This window comes from Labeo rohita, chromosome 23 (genome assembly GCF_022985175.1).
Source record: "Labeo rohita strain BAU-BD-2019 chromosome 23, IGBB_LRoh.1.0, whole genome shotgun sequence".
Classification (NCBI taxonomy): Eukaryota; Metazoa; Chordata; class Actinopteri; order Cypriniformes; family Cyprinidae; genus Labeo; species Labeo rohita.
In genome coordinates this window covers 2,880,014-2,900,934 of record NC_066891.1, presented here as the reverse complement: position 1 = coordinate 2,900,934, position 20,921 = coordinate 2,880,014, and the positions used below count along the sequence as shown (strand labels likewise).

At 33.7% G+C, this 20,921-nt stretch overlaps 1 protein-coding gene across 2 annotated transcripts in view; it reads right to left on the bottom strand.

The window, feature by feature from the left end:
- Positions 1-2,596: 2,596 nt before the first annotated feature.
- itchb (itchy E3 ubiquitin protein ligase b) overlaps positions 2,597-20,921 on the bottom strand; it is a 30,997-nt gene continuing 12,672 nt past the window's right edge. For both annotated transcript variants that reach the window (XM_051096331.1, XM_051096330.1), the window contains 16 exons: positions 20,783-20,878; positions 17,769-17,943; positions 17,612-17,681; positions 17,199-17,283; positions 13,484-13,612; positions 12,638-12,710; positions 11,652-11,723; positions 11,328-11,416; positions 9,490-9,649; positions 9,195-9,328; positions 7,396-7,536; positions 6,297-6,417; positions 5,992-6,096; positions 5,806-5,902; positions 4,170-4,242; positions 2,597-3,600 (listed from right to left, as the gene is read on the bottom strand). In XM_051096331.1, coding sequence (XP_050952288.1) covers positions 3,501-3,600; positions 4,170-4,242; positions 5,806-5,902; positions 5,992-6,096; positions 6,297-6,417; positions 7,396-7,536; positions 9,195-9,328; positions 9,490-9,649; positions 11,328-11,416; positions 11,652-11,723; positions 12,638-12,710; positions 13,484-13,612; positions 17,199-17,283; positions 17,612-17,681; positions 17,769-17,943; positions 20,783-20,878 — 1,720 coding nt within the window. In that variant the 3' untranslated portion in view covers positions 2,597-3,500. The remainder of the gene's footprint in view (positions 3,601-4,169; positions 4,243-5,805; positions 5,903-5,991; positions 6,097-6,296; positions 6,418-7,395; positions 7,537-9,194; positions 9,329-9,489; positions 9,650-11,327; positions 11,417-11,651; positions 11,724-12,637; positions 12,711-13,483; positions 13,613-17,198; positions 17,284-17,611; positions 17,682-17,768; positions 17,944-20,782; positions 20,879-20,921) is intronic.

The window sequence follows — 20,921 nt, the reverse complement described above, 5'->3', positions numbered from 1 at the left end:
AATGTTCGTCAATATAAAATGTATCTGACGCCAAATCCACGAGATCGCTAACAGGTATGATGGAACTGCAAAGAAATATACAAAAATATTAAATGTATTTTCTCAACTTTTTTCAAATTATTTTATATTAACAGAAAATGTTTTTATTTGACAAAAACTGCTTGCGATTGCTGACTGGTATCTAAAGTTAATGTTTATTAATATAAAATGTATCTGACGCCAAATCCACCAGATCGCTAACAGGAATGATGGAACCGTACAGAAATATACACAAATATTAATTTTTTTTTTTTTTTTTTTTCAAGTTTTTTCAAGTTTTTTTTTATTAACAAAAAATGTTTTGTTTTTTTGTCAGAAACTGCTTGCGATTGCTGACTGGTATCTAAAGTTAATGTTTGTTAATATAAAGTGTATCTGACGCCAAATCCACGAGATCGCTAACAAGAGTTAGTATCTTGAAATAACGAGTTATTATGTCGAAATAACGAGATAAATTTTCTTTTTTCTTCTTTTCCACCATACGTTTTATTTTTTTCACACCAAATAACGAGTTATGTCGAAATAACCAGTTAGTATCTCGAAATAAGGAGTTATGTCCAAAGAGTGACGTAGTATCTCGAAATAACGAGTTATGTCAAAATCACTAGATACATTTTCTTTTTTTCTCCCCCATCATAAGTTTTATTTTTTCCACACCAAATAACGAGTTATTAAGTCAAAATAACGACTTAATATCTCGAAATAACGAGTTATGTCGAAATAACGAGTTATGATGTCGAAATAACCAGATACATTTTCTTTTTTTCTTTCTGCCCTCCACTATAGGTTTTCTTTTTTCCCCACCATATGGTTCAGGGCTTCCGTACATTACAAATGATTTTCAGTAAAAATAAATTTAAAAAAATATTAGATGAAAAACTTAACCTTAAGTGTATTGTATTTCAGTTCAGTTCACAAAGCAATGTTTCTAATTTTATATTTCTATATTTAAGTACTAAAATTACTAAAACTGAAATAAAAATAAACCTAAAAATAAATATTTAAAAATAATATAAAGATAATATAAAGACTTAAAAATTATGTTGGCCTAAATAAAATAAAATAAAATCTATTTAAAGTACTTAAATTACTAAAACTGAAATAAAAATACATATTTTAAAAAAATAATAAAAAAAGACTATTAAAAATTATGTTTGTTAAAAAAAATAAAAATAAAATATGACACCTTGACACCTTCAATGTATTTTATTTCAGTAAGTTGGCCAGTCATTTCCAATTTTAGTTTTTTAATGTTTTGTTTTCCATCACAATGCAGTGTTTTGTGAGGTTTTATGCAACAACTGTTGTATTTTTAAGATATAAAAATCTTAAAAATCTTTTGCAATAAAACGCCTTCATTTGTTTAGTTTAGTTCACCCAATGTGCATTTAATCCTAACACTCACTGTTTTACATTATGAACAGCATCCATGTCTCAAAAAACACTAAACGCAAGACACTTCCCATAGAATTATTTATTCAACTGCTGAACATCTCTTCACATTTGACTATACATACAAATCAACGCTAGTAAATAAACTCTGAAACGACCGTGAAAGCGGCCGCTTCTACTTTAATACTAAAATCATCTGATTAATCTGAAGAGAGAGGAGAGTATTCACACCATGTACAGGATTCAGTTCATATACAGAGTCAAAGTGGTTTGGTTTACATGGATCAGTCGGAAAAAAAAGAGAGCCGTATCACATTTAAACCATCATCCCGAACATTTCACTGGTTAAATTCTCATTCAAACAGGGTCAACTGAATAAAAATAGCTGTTTAAATAAATATTTGATATTGATTTATTTTCTAAAATTTCAAAAAGATCCTCCCTGACACCCTTAAACAGTCATCCAGTCTTGATATTATTACCCATAATGTAAGCTGTATAGCAGGGCTTTGAGCTCCTCCAGTGGTTTAGACTAGTATCACTTCAAATAATTCATGAAACATGAAATAAACTATGATCTAAAACGCCAAAGAGCTTCCAGAATACTTAAAAAACTGCGTGTAAAGCAGCCGCCCTATAGAACTAGAGCGGTATCTGTGACAAATACTGCACGCTCACAAATTTAGGCCCAAATAAACTCACATTATCGCTGCAGGGATTCAAGGCCAGCGCCGCGTCTGAAAACGACACAATTTCACTTCATTTCAGAGAAATTATTCTGTAATGTGAATCTGTGCTTGAGAACCAGACCGTCAAATCAGAAACACAGAGTCCAAGAACGAAAATGTCCTGAAATCAATTTTTTGTAATTGTAGAAATGTCAAAGCCAAGTTTCATCTAAAAAAATATGTATGCTGACTTCATTTTCTTTTTTCAATATATTTTATTTTAATACATACATACAGTTATATAGTCACTAGAGCTGTGAAACGATTAATCGCGATTAATCGCATACAAAATAAAAGTTTGAGTTTGTCTAATATATGTGTGTACTGTGTGTAATTATTATGTATATATAAATACAAACACATTCATGTATATATTTAAGAAATATGTATTTATGTGTGTGTGTGTGTGTGTATATGCATGTATGTATGTATGTATTAAAAGACCATTAAATTACAAATTTTTGCATTGCAACAGTTTTTTCATGAAAAGCTAACATTTATATTAGCATAATGTGGAAAAATTTATTTCTGCATTAGTTTTGTTAAAGGTTATTTTTTGGTTTAGATCTGCACAAGTCAAACTTACTACAACACAATGTGTACTTACAACTGAAAGTATATATATATACTGTATTTTTCACAGTTACAAGAACAAGTGGAAAACACGTTTTCCACATTGTAATAAGAATTTGTAAAAATGTGTTAAACTGATCATGAATGTTTTAAAGTTACAATGCAAAATACCTTAATTGTCCTTACTTAATTATCCTTATATTTTTGCAAAATATAATTTCTAAATGACTTTGGGATGAAACTGGCCAGTTCTTGACAGTTTGAATGAATATTTTGGTCAGTTGTGCAACTAGCAATCACATTGTCGTTTGAAGATCCTGCTGTTGTCAAGTGCTACACTTTAATAACTCAGTTTGTTTGGATGACAGTGAGGAAAAAAAGGCACAAGGAGACCCGTCGTAGGGTTTGCGAACATAAAAACACACATTCACAGAGCTCTGGTGAATCATTCCGATCGTTCTGGGACTCATCAGAGCGTTTGCTCTCTCTTCTGGAGTCGTTCAGAAAAGCATTTGCTGGATTAATCACATGTAGAAACGTCAGCGTCACGTATCTGACACGCTTGCATAAAACCTCCTCATCTCACAGGGATACAGAAATTAATACCAAGTGACAGGTGAGCGCAGAAACCCTCATTTTCCCATAATGCACCTGTGTGTCAGATCATCGGTCTGTCCTTTCAGTAAAACTAGTGTGCATGAGATCTGGATGTCCTGTGTGTGTGTACATGTGGGTGTGGGGGTGTGTGTGTGTGCGAGTTTGAGCGTCTCACTCCTGTCCGAAACCTTCTGTCTCCTCAATAGCGAACATCAGCTTCTCCTTCAGCTGTTCGTAACTGCGATACGGCGGCAAATCCAGACGATTAAAACTAGAGTACAAAGAAAAGCAAGAGCATTTACAGGTTTAATATCCACTGCCGCTCCATTACAGATGAATATTGTTCATTTTAAGATGATTATTATATGCAGTATACAAGAATGAATACAAAAATGTACAGTATATGAAGCTCTAAGGGTGTCATTTAAAGAGTTATTGATCAATTTATACATTTCAAAAAAATATTTAAATAAATGTATTAAAAATATTAGACATTTAACAATTATTTATTAATTAAGATTACTTAATTGTTAAATAAACAATTATTCATTTTTTTAAAATGTAGTTAAATAATTTAAAAAAAAAGTACTATTAAAAATAAATATTATAGATGTTATTATATGCAGTAAGTCCGAATACATCAAAAAATTACAATATATGAAGCACTAGGAGTGTCACTTATAACAGGGAAGGAATCCATTATCAGTGTATTAAAATTGTAAAAATACAAATAAAATATAAATAATATTAAATTACTATAATAAACATATATATAAAAACATAGATTAACCGTTAAATTTTGAAATCAAGAAAATGTCTGTATGAAGTGAGATTATGTACCATGTGTGGCTGCGGGGAAGCCAGTTCTCCTTCCCAACCTTCTCGATGCAGAACTTCTGTGGTCCGTTACTCCCTGTACCAAACACATTACAAACGTCAAGCTCTCACAACATGAGCCAACACTCAAACAAAATAATATTAAACCAATAATATAAAAACACCTAACATCCATGATCCAGTCAAATTCTGATTGCTCCCTACATTATTTCCCAGCTGTTATTCCATCAAAGGCAAGAAACTACAGGCTATTTTGCTTGCATATGCCTTCTTTGACAGAAAACATTCAAAATACACATTTAAGTGTTTATTTTATAATACTTTTTCTATTTGCGTCTGTAGATTTCCATGATGATAACATATCTTCAAAAAGTTTTTTCTCCACTTCACCAGCACTTACATACACCAAACGTAGCAGTTTTATTCCTCTTTATATTTTGATGGTTTTGGTGAAGGGTTTGTTTATATGTAATGCACTTTATATATTTGCGTCTGTAGATTTCAGTGATGATACTTATCTTCAAAGAGTTTTTGCCTTCACTTTAGCAGCGCTTACACCAAACTAAGCAGTTTTATTCCTCTCTATATTCTGAAGGTTTTTACTGACGGGTTTGTCTATATGTCATTCCCCTGGTATTATTTTCACAGTTTATCTATTTGCATCTGTAGATTTTAATGATGATACTTATCTTCAGAGAGTTTTTTTCTCCACTTCAGGAGCACTTACATACACCAAGCTTGGCAGTTTTATTCCTCTCTATATTCTGAAGGTTTTTACTGAAGGGTTTGTTCACATATTATTCAGATTCGATTTATGTAACATTTTTTTTTCGTAAAAACATGGTGAATTTTATTTCTATAATTTCTTGTACTTTTAATTTTCATACATTATGCTGAATTTCATAGGTATGTTTTACTGAAAACAAAATCTTTCTGACTAGTGGGGGAAAAAAAAAACACAAAATACACATTTAATTGTTTACTTTATTGAATTTTATCTATTTCCATCTACTGATTTCAAATAAAACTGCATATCTTTAAAGAGTTTTTTCTCCACTTCAGCAGCATCTACATACACCAAACTTAGCAGTATTATTCCTCTCTATATTCTGAAGCTTTTTACTGAGGGGTTTTGTTCATATACCATTTGCACTGATTTATACAACATTTTATTCCTAAAACAAAATGTAAAAGTATTTTTATGGCTCTTGACAGTATGTTCTGATTTATGGAGTGATAAAAAGAGAAATCCAAAATCCCAAAATCCAAAATCTTTAACTCTAATATGCTAACAAAATCAAACAGTAATTCTGAACCTGCCTTTATCCAGTGTTCAGATTTATTTTTTGAAAATGTTTAAACAGGTGAAGTCTTATTTACACATTTAAACAAAATATTTTAGAAAACTTGTAATATGAAACAATTGTCTTATTATGTATTGTGATTAATCAGCTGGGAAAGTATGATGATTTGTATTAGTTAAATATTTTACCCTACTCACTTCTTGTGTCTTGCCTTAATGGTATAATACATTACATAATGGTAGTTAAATGCATAGTGCAAACTGTTTCGTTTTGTTATGTAAATAAAACTGAACTGAGTCCAAAATAAATTCCACATGACTTCCACAGTAACTCACCCATCAAGTCTGCAAAGCCTCCGACAGGCAGACGGCAAGTACCGGTAACGAACTGCAACAATCTCATGCGCTTCTCATTATCCATCTCTTTCATAAACTAGAGAGAAAAGAGAGTCTTATAACTTGCTGCAATCTGAATGATTATTAATTTAAAATGACTTACTGAGCAGATTATTTCATCATTACCTGCCAGAACCACAGGATCTGTTTACTGGTGGAGGTGTAATGTCTGTAAATGGTGTTTCTCTGCCAGTCATTTAGATCTATTTCTTGCATCCCACACAACATCACCTACAACATACAAACACACGGTTAATTACAGAACAGATGCAAAAGAAACGTATTTGCACAGTTAAATATATTCCAATGCCACTCCATTTTGTTGTTACGCAATGACATTCAGATTTGCTGAAGTGTGACTCAAGTGCACATATATTTTTGAGGCAGCTCTCTATGTGGGATTTAAGGGATTTTAAATCAGCGTCTCTCACCTCCAGCTCTTTGGCATCGAAATACTGCAGGTACTGCTGCGGAAGAACCTCATTAAATCCTTCAAAAAAGGCTTGAGTCTGTTCCTCGACACCACGAGACAGACGCCACTCCGCCACCAGCCTGAACACACAAAACAGGACATTTACAACCAACACATACCCAACAACACCTTAAGGGGGTACATACATATTTTTTTATAAAATGTAAGTAGCTTGTAATAAATGCATTGAATGCATGTAAGTTTATGTACATACATATTAGTATATTTCAGTACATGTCATTAAAAGTTTTTTCCTCCATTTCAGGAGCATTTACATACCACATACTTAGCAATTTTATTCCTCTCTATATTCTGAAGGTTTTTACTGAGGGGTTGGTCTATATGTCATACCCCTGGTATTATTTATGCACTTTATCTATTTGTGTCTGTAGATTTTAATGATGATACATATCTTCAAAAAGTTTGTTTTCCACTTCAACAGCACTTACATACACCAAACTTAGCAGTTTTATTCCTCTCTATATTCTGAAGGTTTTTATCAAGGGGTTGGTCTGTATGTCATTCTCCTAGTATTATTTTTGCGCTTTATCTATTTGCGTCTGTAGATTTTAATGGTGATACATATGTTCAAAAAGTTTTTTCTTCAATTCAGCAACACTTACATACACCAAACTTAGCAGTTTTATTCCTATGTATATTCTGAAGGTTTTTACTGAAGGGTTTGTTCATATATCATTCAGACTGATTTTTGTAACATTTCATTTATAAAAACATTAATTTTATTTCTATAATTTCACTGTCTTCCGTTTGACATGGCTGAAAATTGCGCCCTACATAGGCAGCTCACTAATTTTTGGAACAGACTTAGTGTGATGGCACTGAAATGAGGGAAATGGAAAAGCAGACTGAGCCCCTTCTTTATAATAGATCACTAACTGGACTTTGACAAGTAAAATTAATATTATCCAATGTAATAACAACAACAAGGCCAGTACTAAAGGATCTAGAGGGCTTTATGTGCGTGTCAGTGTGGGGTCTGGCTTTATTTAGCATCAAAAGTGTTTCATTATGAGGCTGTGAGACAGGCAGAGCGGCACCTGATGTACTCCTCTTTGTTCTCCTCTGTGACCTGGATGTTCCCGCCGTCCGGCTTCAGCTCGTGAGTCGACACCTCACCCAGGATCTCCTTATCCACCGAGAAAAACATCTCCAGCCCGCACTCCTCGATGTTATTATCCCTGACACCACACACAGACAGCCACAGTTAGAGAGGCATTCATGACTGACATCAATCACAATAAGCTGTATTTCAGACGCGAGGATTTATAATCACACCACATGCACACAAGAAAAGACTCAAGAATTCATAATAGCTAATAACAGTAATAAAAAGTATCCATATACAGTAATTTGAGGTGCTCAAATGCAAAAATGATTTTTTTCTGCATTTGAAGCATATCAGAAACATTATTAATTGTTAGAAAATTTTAACGAATATTTAAATAGAAATAATGTTATATAATAACAATTTAATATAATAATAATAATAAAAAACTTAATACAGCAAAATAGTATTTGTGTTTATTTTTGGGAAAAAAAATATTTTATATAGTAAACAGTCTAAGAATCTATATTTTTATGAGTGTGTATACTAATATTAATATTTCTTGTTTATTTATTATATTTTATTTCATATTATATTTTATTTATTATTTATTCAAATATAATACATTAAAAACACAAACATGTATTTATTTTTATTATATATAGGATATATTTAAAATATGTATATTTTATATACTAATATATATATATTTTACATAACTGTATATAACTTTAAAATGTATTATTTAGCATAAATAAAAATTATGATTTTTAAAATGCAAATTATGTATTCATTTAGTTTCATGTATGTTAAGTTGTTATGGATATTATTAGTTATAAAGTATTTTTTGTTCTGTTGTTTGTTTTCTGTCATTAAAAAAGTACCCAAAAAGTACCATGGTATTCTTTAACACACCTTAAGGCGGGCGTACACGGTGCGATTTTTGAGGTCGTACGAGCTCGCATGCGATTTTTTTGGTTATCGGAGGAAATCGTCTCTTCTCGTATGGTCGGGGCTCGTATGGTGTGTGAGAAATTACGAGACGAGCAGAGTGCCTTACGAGCACTTCACGACCTTACGATCATTTTTAAACATGTCAAAAAACTTCGGGTGCTGTCGGATTGAAAGCGTGACATGTGTGCTGTTGAACGAGCCGATTTGTTGAGCAAACTGGAAAGGACCAATCAGAAGCTAAGAAAAGAAAACCATATAGCAAAAGTCCTGAAGGCAGTTTTATGATTCTGCATTACTGTTCTTCCACAACAATAGAACATGTAAGTTACAGTATGTATACAATAATACCTGAACTATCCAGCATTTTAACATGTATAAAAACAACGTCACAAATTGCAGAAACTTGCATGACACGCAATGATTGTGTAATTTACATCTTCCACGACGACGATTAGGAAAAGAAAGTCTGCCCTTCAGCCAAACTCTTTGCCATGCCCTTCGTTTTCTTTTCTTTTTTTGTTTTTTCGCAAGCCATTGCTGCCACAAAGGAAAGGATCTCTTCCTCGGAGTCCATGTTTTTGGCGCGGAACTTCGTGAATGTGATTGCCTCCGAAATCGGCAGGTTTTAAAATCGTGCCGTCTACCACTGCGTCCGTAAACAAAGTCACTCGTGACGTGTGCGTGGCCATACGGTCTTCCGACTGTCCGAATTCGCACCGTGTACGGCCGCCCTTAGAGTACCTTATGGTATATTTTGAAGTACCATGATACCACATACATTTATACAATTATTCATAATTAATATATTTATAAACTTAGTAAAGCAGGTAAACTGACTTGATCCAGATGAGTGAGTTGTAAAACTCTGGGTCGATGGACTCCAGGTCTTTCAGAGCCAGGGGCTTATTCAGGATGCGTTTGTAGAATGGCAGTGAGAAGCCTGTATCGATGAATTTCCCATGAAACAAGGCCTGTAGGAAGCACAAAGAATAAATGTTAAACACCATAGAGATTTTTGCCATTATAATGTTCTTGTATGTCCAAATCTAGTTCAGAAACAGGAACAGTTGTTTAATATTGCACCACTTGAAATATAATCTGACATTGACCAAATATGGCAAGACAGCATTACCATGGCGATGAAGCGTCCAATGAACCGGAAGTATTTGAGGTGGTCGGGGTTGATGTAGGAGGCAGGGTTTATCTGGAGGCAGTAGTTGTCTTTGCCAGCGTATTCAAACAGGCAGTACATTGGGTTTAACACCTCGTGAGATAACAGGAAGAACCACTCCCTGTTCAAAACACACAACATGCATTATTTTAGAGTATTATATGGGGTTTACACTGGACGCACGCCATGCAATGTGACGCACCAAAACTAAATCACTCCTTAATAACTTCAAACCACTGTATCAGAGCATGAGAGGCCTGAAAAAAATTTGGAATTTTATATAATATACATGTTCACATTTGGGGTTACTCTTTATAGGAACTGACGATACAGTGAACATCAGTGTATTTTAGAATAATTGAGATTATAGTTTTTGTTCATATTTTGAATTTTTATTAGTTTTTTTTATTTTTTTATTTTGTTGTGTGTTTTTGTCATTTTTGTTACATATATCATTATCAACTTTTATCCATTTCCGTTTTAAAAAATTTCAAGTTAAAATTGAGAAATGTCGCCTAGGCAACTAGCTTAAATAGAAAGCTTTTATGCTTTACTTTGTATGTTTTTATGTTTGTTTTATTTATTTCAGTTAACATTTATTTTATGTAATGAAAATGTTTTTATTTAGGGTTTAAATTTTAGTTTCAGTTTTAGGTAAATATAATAATAGGGCACATTCCTGCCGTTTCTGACAAATTCTATAAATAATATGACTACAATATAATAAAAACAACAATATATGTGGGTCAAAGAACATTTTATTGTTTTACTCATTTAAAACAATGAAATGTGATATGCTGCCTTATTCTTTTATATATTTTAACATGTACAAATCAGAATAAGCATGTTGTTAGAATTTTTACATAAATATTGTGTTACAGTTTTCTGTTTAATTTAATTGTATTTTTGTTTTTGTTTCTCTGAGCAAAAAATAAATATCATACATTTTACCCTAATTTACAGAAAACAATGTCATTCAGTGTAACAATCTTGTCAGGCATATTTACAACAAAAACCAATTTATGACATATTAAAACACAAATCACTTTCACCCCAAATACTAATTAGTTGTAATTTTACATTTGTAAAATTTGCCACTATCCCAAGTTTTGCCCATTTGTCAGTAAGACGATTTTACTCATATAAAACAATAAAATGTGATATGCTGCTTTATTCTTTTATATATTTTAACATGTACAAATCAGAATAAGCATGTTGTTAGAATTTTTACATAAATATTGTGTTACACTGAATGACAATGTAACATTATTTCAACCAAATTTTGACATTTTATTCTCCAAAACCTAATTTGAAACCTTAAATGTAGACACTTCCCTTACATTTAATGTGCTTTCTAAGGACAAAAAAAAAAAAAAAAAATTCACTTTTGTAAATTTCTTTTGACGTGGACATTTTGACGTCTTTGACTCACGTGAATTTAACATTTGTGAGTTTTGTGATTGTAATATTATTGTGATATTATTAAATAATATATTAAACAAAACAATAAGCATATTGTAATATTATAACTGTAGTAAAGTAAAAATAAAAAATATTTTATAGTACAACTGTAAAATACTATACCAATATGTGTGTCTTGATTTTCTTAATTTTTTTGAACGTTAGGGTAACTGAGCTTTTATTTTGATGGGTTTCCGGCAAAAAAAAGTGTGTGCTGATGGTTTTTAGAGTGCATATATGACAACTGCACTAAGCCATAGTTCAATATAATGCAGCCCTACTCAAGAATGCTTTGATCTGGCCTTTATTCTCCAGAAAGAGTGAAATATGAAACTTACCTGGCCACGCCTCCATAATCAAGCCCCTCCTCCCCAGGGAAGATGATCCACAGTCTGCGTCTGAGATCCTGAGCGTTAAAACTCATGATCTGCCGAGAGACACCAGAATATCATTTCACATCTCAGAGACTCTAGCTGCAAACTGTACAGATATCTAATGCACTTAAAGACATTTACAAGCTCTACAGTGACTTAAAGAAATTATGGTGCTCACTGAACCTTTTAAAACTAGGCAATGTCTGAGATCTGACAAAATGTCTGAGATCTGAAAAACACCACTGTATTACAATGTTCATGGGTTATTTTGAAGTTAGACTGCAGTACCTGCTGGAACGAGTCTTCGAACAACGTTTTCCGGGTTACGGTGATCTTTATGTGCTGTGGCATCGCTAATTGCTATAATGAAAAATTAAAAACAAAAAATAATTTAAATATAATGGAAAAAAGTTACAATATCCAATTTGGATCCATTTTGAAAATTTACTTCAACCTCAGGCCATCCATGATGTAGATGAGTTTGTTTCTTCATCAGATTTGGAGAAATGTAGCATTACATCACTTGCTCACTAATGGATGTGAATGGGTGCCATCAGAATGAGAGTCCAAACAGCTGATAAAAACATCACAATAATACACAAGTAATCCACACCACTTCAGTCCATCAATTAACATCTTAAGAAGAGAAAAACTTCATGTTTGTAAGAAACAAAGCCATCATTAAAACGTTTTTAACTTCAAACCATTGTTTCTGGAGTCTATAAACCATAATATTGCTTTTTTTCAGGGAAAAAGTCTATCTCCTGTTGTCTCTCACATCAAAATTCACTAACATCTTTGTTTAGAGCTGTTTGTTTGGCTTGTAAACGGTGCTTGATCTGTGCAGATTTCTCTCCTGATTCTAAAGAAAGCAAGATTATGGATAAAGGGCTTGTATTTTAACCTGAAGTAGTGGTTTGAAGTTAAAAATGTCTTAATAATAGATTTATTTCCTACAAACAGGCAGCTTTTGGCTTCTCAAGATGATAACTGATGGACTTGTGGATTATTGTGATGTTTTTATCAGCTGTTTGGACTCTCACTCTGATGGCACCCATTCACATCCATTGGTGAGCAAGTGATGTAATGCTATATTTCCCCAAATCTGATGAATGGACATGAGGGTGGGGAAATTTTCAGTAAATTTTCATTTTTGGATGAACTATTCTTTCTTAACTGGCAAACTTCAGGAACTTGCTCATTAATATTTCAGTATTTATCCATCCATAAAAACAAAATTGGACCATGAATGCAGCCCTGAAGGAAATTCTCACCTGACACCAGAATCTGAAGTACTGAACTTTGGCTTTGAAGTCTCGTACATATGTGATTTGAGGGCCGTTCTCACTAAAGGGAAGGGAAAAGTTAAATTATTTATCATACAAACACAATATACAGTCTTTAAACCTGCTTCATATTTTGTTCAGGATCACAGCAAAATTGCTTTTCATACTAAAATTGCTTTGCATACTAATCCTGCCTGGTAACTTCCTAAATGTCCTTGAACTGTACACGGAACAGCTGAAAAACTCATTCACACTGTGAAAACATCCTAACAAAAGTCTTAGATGCCCTAAGCTTTCATTCTGATGCTTGTGACGGGTAACGCTGAGTGCAGATGTTTGTTTGTTTGCTGGGAATATTTTGACATCAGCAGCTCGTCTTACATTCCTCTGACGTAGAGGATCGCTTTGTGCCTCGAAAATACTTCACGTGGATCAATACGCATATTCTGAGAGAGGCGTTTTTGCATTCTCTGAGCTGAGTCATCGCGGAAGATTATAATCGAATGCAGTTTCACTCCTGAGGCACACAAACCCGTTTTTCCTGTTATGCAAGTAATGACTGATGAACACGTACTGTCTCGCCTGAAAGAGATCATTGTGCATCTGTAAGCTAAACCAAGTTGAGCAAAACGAGAAATCCCTCAGACTAGCCTTAAGTCATAAAATATATTTAATATATGATTTTATACATAATGCTTTCAAATGCACGTGATGCTGCTGACAGAATGCATCATAATGCATAATGCAGGGAAACCTGACAGAACTGCATTATCTAGGCACATCTGGGTGAACACGGCCTTCTCTAAGTTTGTGTGCGGGGCTGTTTGCACTTACAGAGAGGATTTTCCAGTCCGTGGGTCGATGTAAGTGGTGGTTCTCCGGTTGTGATCTACGAAGTAAGGGATGCCATCGACCGTAAACCTCATCTCCCAACCTTCCGGCAGCGGCTTGTCATTTAGCAAACTGTACAATACAGAAACAGAGATACAAGTGCACTTTTATAAGTAACAGTTTATGAAAAAAGACCTTTTTTGACTCAATGAGCTTGGTAATAATTACAGTTGAGGCCAAAAGTTTTACAATCTGCAAAATGTTAATTATTTTAGCAAAATAAGAGGGATCATATAAAATGCAAAATGCATTATTGTTCATTTAGTACTGACATGAATAAGATATTTTATGTAAAAAACGTTTACAGTCCACAAGAGAAAGCAATAGTTGAATTCATAAAAATGACCCTGTTCAAAAGTTTACATACCCGTAATTCTTAACACTGTGTTGTTACCTGAATGATCCACAGCTGTGTTTTTTGTTTAGTGTTTTATGAGTCCCTTCTTTGTCCTGAACAGTTAAACTGTCTGCTGTTCTTCAGAAAAATCAATCAGGTCCCACAAATTATTTAGTTTTTCAGCATTTTTGTGTATTTGAACCCTTTCCAACTAGTGTTGTCAAAAGACCCGGTACTTCGGTACCAAGTCGGTACTAAAAAAAAATTAAATGTTACGGTACCAGGTTTTCTTAAGTACCGGTGGTACCGAGCACCCGGTCAACCCGGTTCTTGCTGCGCTATGCGAAAAGTGCGCAGTTGCGTCTTCTTCATAAAAGCACAAAGACACGGCGACCGGTGGTGCTGCTGATGCGGCTGCTCTGAATCCCCTTGTTGAAAAGAAAGGAGGAAGGAGCCACGTGTGGAAATATTTTGTATTTGTTAAATAAACATCGCCATTTGCTTAGTTAATCGTTAGCATAAGCGCGGCTAATGCTAACGCGAGAATTAGAATAAACTTCTTTATTAAGTGTTTAATGCTCCTATAGCATTTATTAAAAAAAAACAAAAAAAACAGGACATGATAGTGTACAATTTTTACACACCTGAGGCTTTTAAATGACCCGTGTAGCTAAAATATGTGTGTTAGAGAACAAATGTACAAATGTATGGTTAATGCCTTAAAATCGGTCCATCAGAAAAGTAGTTCTAGGCTATGAAATATAGTTTGCGCAGTTTGATTAAATAAAAGTACAGTCAAATACAGTCCTGTATAGTTTGGTAAAAGATACTATTCATTAACATGACTTAATATATTATCTAACATAAATTTACAGTGAGTGAACATTAATTAATGTGTGTGAATGTTGTTTTATACAAACATTTGATCGTTCATGTTTGTTCATTGTGCGTGAAATAATGTCAACAGATACAACTTTTAATTTAAAATAAATTATGAATACATTTTGAAATTAAGAAGAATAATTGCTATGTAACACTTGTTTATTAAGTCATGTTAAATGTTATATTTTTGTAAAGTGTTTTTAATACTACAGTTTCCGTCTGTGTAACATTGATATCTTACACTCAGTATGAGTAATCTTATCTAACTTTGTTATAAAAAGCTGAGGTTTGTTATTTACTGAAAAGTTATATATAAAGTTCTGTTTAGCTGATGTCAATCTAATATTGCATTTAGTCAGACTCAGCCCATTGTTTTACTGAAGTATATTATATTTTCCTTTTACAGCTGCAGGCTGAAGAAGACCACGAACCAAACTCCTAAGCAGACAATGGTTCCAGATGCTTTTGAGCAGCAGAAGTACGACAAAAAGGCAAGAAAACTGAACTGAGCTGTTGCTGAATTCACATGTATGGATTAAGTGCCAGTTTATACAGTGAAAAATGGGGATTCCAGCAAATGCTTCATCACCTCAGCTCAAAATACCAGCTTCCAAGTCAAAACTTTGTTTTATTTTTGTTTATTATAAATAAAAATAGTGTGTTGTTCAATTCATGTTTTTGTGTTTTGATTTGGTACCGAAATTGGTACCGAGAACCGTGGATTTTCACTGGTATTGGTACCGAATACTGAAATTTTGGTACCGTGACAACACCATTTCCAACAATGACTGCATGATTTTGAGATCCATCTTTTCACACTGAGGGACTCATATGCAACTATTACAGAAGGTTCAAACGCTCACTGAAGCTTCAGAAGGGAACACAATGCATTAAGAGCCGGGGGGGAAAACTTTTGAATAGAACAGAGATGTGTAAATTTTTCGTACTTTGCCTAAATATCATATTTTTCCATTCAGTACTGCCGTTTAGAAACTACAGAAGATACTTACATGTTTCCCAAAAGACAAAATAAGTTAAGTTTACCCTGATCTTCAAATTTAAAAAGTTTTCAACCCCCAGGCTCTTAATGCATGGCTTTTTAGTACTTATGAAAAATAAAAATTAGAAATGTTGCTGTGCCAAATAATAGAAATAAAATGTCAAGATACACCTCAAGCTTTTATTTAATATTTTATTATTTAATTTATTTTTTAAACAAACATGATTTTAAATAGTCTTTTTAATTAGTTTTTAAATATTTATTTTTAACTTTAGTTTATTTTTATTTCAGTTTTAGTAGTTTTAGTACTTAAATCTAGAAATATAAAAATGAAATGTTGCTTTGAGAACTGAAATACAATGCATTTAAGTGTTTCATCTAATATTTTTTATTTTATTTTGTTTTATTTTTACCAAATATATATTTTTAATAGTTTGTTTATTTTTGTTTATTTATTTTTAAATATTTCTTCTTAATTTCAGTTTTAGTCTGAGTCATTTCAATACTTATAAAAAAATAAAAATTAGAAATGTTGCTTTCCAGAAGACAAAACAATGCATTAAGAGCCAGGGGTGAAAACTTTTAAACAGAATAGAGATGTGTACATTTTTCTTATTTCGCCTAAATATCTTATTTTTTCCATTTAGTACTGCTCTTCAGAAGCTACAGAAGATACTTATACGATTTAACAAAATAAGTTACATTTACCCTGATCTTCAAATTCAAAACGTTTTCACCCCCCGACTCTTAATGCATGTTTTTTCCTTCTGAAGCATCAGTGAGCGTTTGAACCTTCTGTAATAGTTGCATATGAGTCCCTCAGTTGTCCTTAGTGTGAAAAGATGGATCTCAAAATCATACAGTCATTGTTGGAAAGGGTTCAAATACACAAAAAAGCTGGAAAACCAAATAATTTGTGGGACCTGAAGAATTTTCCTGAAGAACAGCAGGCAGTTTAACTGTTCAGGACAAACAAGGGACCCATAAACAACTATCACTAAACAAAAAAAAAAAAAAAAAAAAAACACAGCTGTGGATCATTCAGGTACCAACACAGTATTAAGAATCAAGTGTATGTAAACTTTTGAACGGGGTCATTTTTATAAATTCAACTACTATTTTCTATTGTGGACTATATGTAAACATCCTTTATGTGAAATATCTTATGCAGGTCAGTACTAAATAAAAAATAACATGCATTTTGTATGATCCCTCTTATTTTGGTCAAATAATTAACATTTTGCAGATTGAAAGGGACATGTAAACTTCTGACCTCAACTGTAGTTATGCCCACAGACCAGCAAGAAGAAATTCTCTGAAACTGGTCTTCCTTATATACACTTTAAAGTGGAGTGCATTAAAGGTCATAAATGTTCAAAGTGCTTTATTGTTTCTCTCCTTAGATTGGCATTTTAGAGGAAAAGGACAGAGGATCTGACCCTTGTGTGCGCGGATCCTCCCACTGCGTCGTTCTGGTCGTGTGATGAACGAAGTAAACTCTGCCATTACTGTCCGTTCTCTTCTCTGAGAGCGAGACAGAAGGAGACACCAGGAGGAAAGTAAGAAATAATGGAGCCAAGATGTGATTAAGCCTTTGTAAACTTCCACTCAGAGCTATTTTCAACATTCGAGCTATTTCCACCAGCTGGTTTACGCAGTGCAAGCGGTTCTCATTTGTTAAATTGGGACACTGAAGGATGTACAGGCTATTTTTAGTTCTGCTTCGCAGGTGCAGATAATAAGGTTACCAGAACAATAAAAAGTAGCTGCTAGTCCGGCATATTACAGAAGAGGATGCCGTTTTCACAGCAGTTTCTCCTTTTAACGAAAGGAAAGTTTTTCACATCCTCACCCCATCCGTGTGGCAGAGGTCCAAGCGGGTCGAACTCCTTATTCTGGGCGGCCGAAGCCTGATCCTGCAGCTACAGGATGACACAAAGAAAACATTACAGCTAACTTTGTGTTTGTGTTATAATGTGAAATTAAATGCATGCGTTTGATTTCCTCACCCCAATGATGAATCTTTGGTTGAACTGCTGCATGGCTCCCTGCAGCTGATTGCGCTGGTGCTGCCATTGCTCGTAGTTTCTCACCGTCTCCATCGTGGGCCGCTGCCACGTGGTGGTTCTGCTAATGTGGTCCACAAAATACACCCGGCCCATCGGGTCCACACGCCGCTCCCAGCTACGAGAGAGAAGCACATTTGAGGACAAAAATATATATGCATTACATTTTCATCAACGTTTAAAACAACATTGAATACCATGTATAACACCTCCTAAGAAGTACATCTGAGGACACAAATATATATGCATTGACAGTTCCGTCAACAAACTGAAACAACACTGACTATTATTTATAACACCCTCTAAGAAATGTGTGAGTTTGTGGTCGGGTAAAACCAACGGAGGCCTATTTAAAACGAATATAAAAAAAAAGAGTAGGTAATTGCGACTTGCAATTGCTAGATATAAATTTACATTTGTGCGATATGAACTTACAATTAGGAGTAAAAATGAACTGTCCAAATTGTGAGATATAAACTTGCAATTGCAAGAAAAAAGTCAGAATTGTAAGGAAAAAAAGAACTCAGAATTGTGAGATATAAACTCAAAAAGTTGTGAGAAAATGTCAGAACTGCAAGAAACAAAGTCAGAAGTGTAAAGCCAGGCTCACACCACAGGATTTTTAGACCGATTTTGCTCCAATTTTCCCCTCCCGAGAATCTGAGCAAAAATCTTGTCGAGCACCTTGATCGACCCCGATGTTCGGCATGGATTATCTGGTAATGTGAGACGTTCACAGATCGAATCTTACAACTCCCGATCTGCTCCCACACAAATCGGGGCTGCCCCCGATCATATCAAACATGTTTGATATTCAGGATTTTAAATCGGGATGATCACGGCTATGATTACGTCAGTACTTTCTGCTGTATGTCCATTGGATAGTGGAGATTGAGGAAACTGCTTCTTATTTTTTTTGTAGTAACACTGTTTGTATAATATGTTGAAAACATACCACAACCGCATGGAGCATTGCTGTCCTTTCCTTGCCCGAGTTGGACCCGAGCCCATCTTTTTTCCCCTTCTCTTAAAACAGCTTATACTACTGTTTTAGCAATTAAAATAGTTCAGTTTTGTACGTAATGCCAAAATGATTATATTTTGTTTCGTTTTTTTATTAAGTTAATTTAGAAAAACGTTTGGAGCATTTTTTTGTTCGTTAAATATAAGTTTTTGTTTTTTTTAAATTAACGACCAAACGGTCAGCGGCAGAAAGTGAGTTGATCATAGACTATGTTTAATCAGTTTTGCCTTCTCAAATTACGACCTGCCTAAAGTAAAATCTATAGATATAAAACAGATTAACTAACATTTGTAAATGTTTTTTTTTATTATTATAAACTACAGCAAAATATATACAATTATAACAATGCATGTTTAAGATTTCAGGGAAGATACTCTGCAAAGATTCTCCTTGTGTGAGCCCGGCTTAAGAGGCAAAATCATACAAAAAAAAATCAGAATGACAAGATTTAAACTCACATTTCTGAGAAGCAATGTCCAAATTGCAAGAAACAAAGCCAGAATTGCAAAAAAATAAAAATAAAATAAATAAATAAAAAGCCAGTGTTGCAAGATATAAAATATATAGATTTTGAAAGAAAGTCAGAATTGCAAAATATAAACTCAAAATTGAGAAAAAAGTCAGAATTGTGAGGAAAAGGTCAGAATTGCAAGAAACAAATCCAGAATTGTGAAAAAAAGCCAGAATTGCAAAAAAAAAAAAAAAAAAAAAAAAAAATCAAAATTTTAAGAAACTATGTCAGAAAAAAAAAATCTAAATCGTGGGATTTAAACTCACATTTCTGAGAAGCAATGTCCAATTTGTGAGATATAAACTCAAAACTGTGAGAAAACATCAGAATGGAGAAACAAAGCCAAAATTACAAGAAACAGAGTCAGAATTGTGAGATATAAACCCAAAATTGTGAGGAAAAAGTCAGAACTGCGAAAAGAACAAAGCCAGAATCGGAAGATATAAACTCAAAACTGTGCGAAAAAATCAGAACTGCAAGAAAAAAAATCTGAATTGTAAGAAACAAAATCAGAAATGCGAGATATAAATTCAAAATTGTGAGAAAGTCAGAACTCCGAGAAATAATTGCGAGAATAAAGCCAGAATAGCGAGAAACAAGGTCAGTACAATTGCCAGAAAAAATCTGAATTGCGAGAAATAATTTTGAGAATAAAGCCAGAATTGCGAGAAAGTTGTTAAAATTGCAAAAAACAAAGTCACAATTATGAGAAACAACTGCGGGAAAAAGTCTGAATTGCGATATATAAAGTCAAAATTGTGAGATCTAAACTTGCATGTGCAAGACATCAAGTCCGAACTGTGGGACAAAAACTCACAACTGCAAGGTGAAAAGTCGCAACCATCTGTTTTATCTATTACTCCATAGCAGAAATAAGCTTTAATAGAAATCAGTCTAATCACAGGCTTATTAGTAGAAATGTTATTCAGGTGGTCCGTCAGTCTTGAAAACATATAGCATTTCAGTACTAGTACACATCCTTAATCTCAGTGAAGAAAAGGTGGTCCTAAAACAACTAGACTGCATTTCTTTCAACAAAATATAATTTATTTTGTGGTGAAAAATGACCTGGACATGTTCTCAGTTTTGTAAGATTCAATTAGTCACCATTTGGCAGTTGTTTATATACTATAATTTAAAGATCTTCACAGAGGACCCGAGACCCGAGGACCCAGGACCTGACCCGGGTCTGTTTAACATTTGTGTGTAATACCCGAATCGATCGGAGAACACCGCACCCGCCATGTTAAAACATCAACCTTGCAGATCCTGAACTATAAGCTGAAATATGAAACTCCACCATACAGCACTGTACTGACAACTGTTTTACAGTTGAAATATGTTTAAAGTATGCGTCAAGTATGCCTAGTACATTCTTCCAAGGGCGTCTCCAGTAATTCAGTGACGAAGGAGATTTCTTACCCTGTCGGCAGAGGCTCCGGTCTCTCCCACGTCGTCCTCTTTTCCACATGATCAACATAATACAAACGGCCGTTCTGATCGACACGCTGCTCCCAACTACACAAACACAAACCGATTTAAACATTTAATTCAAACAATA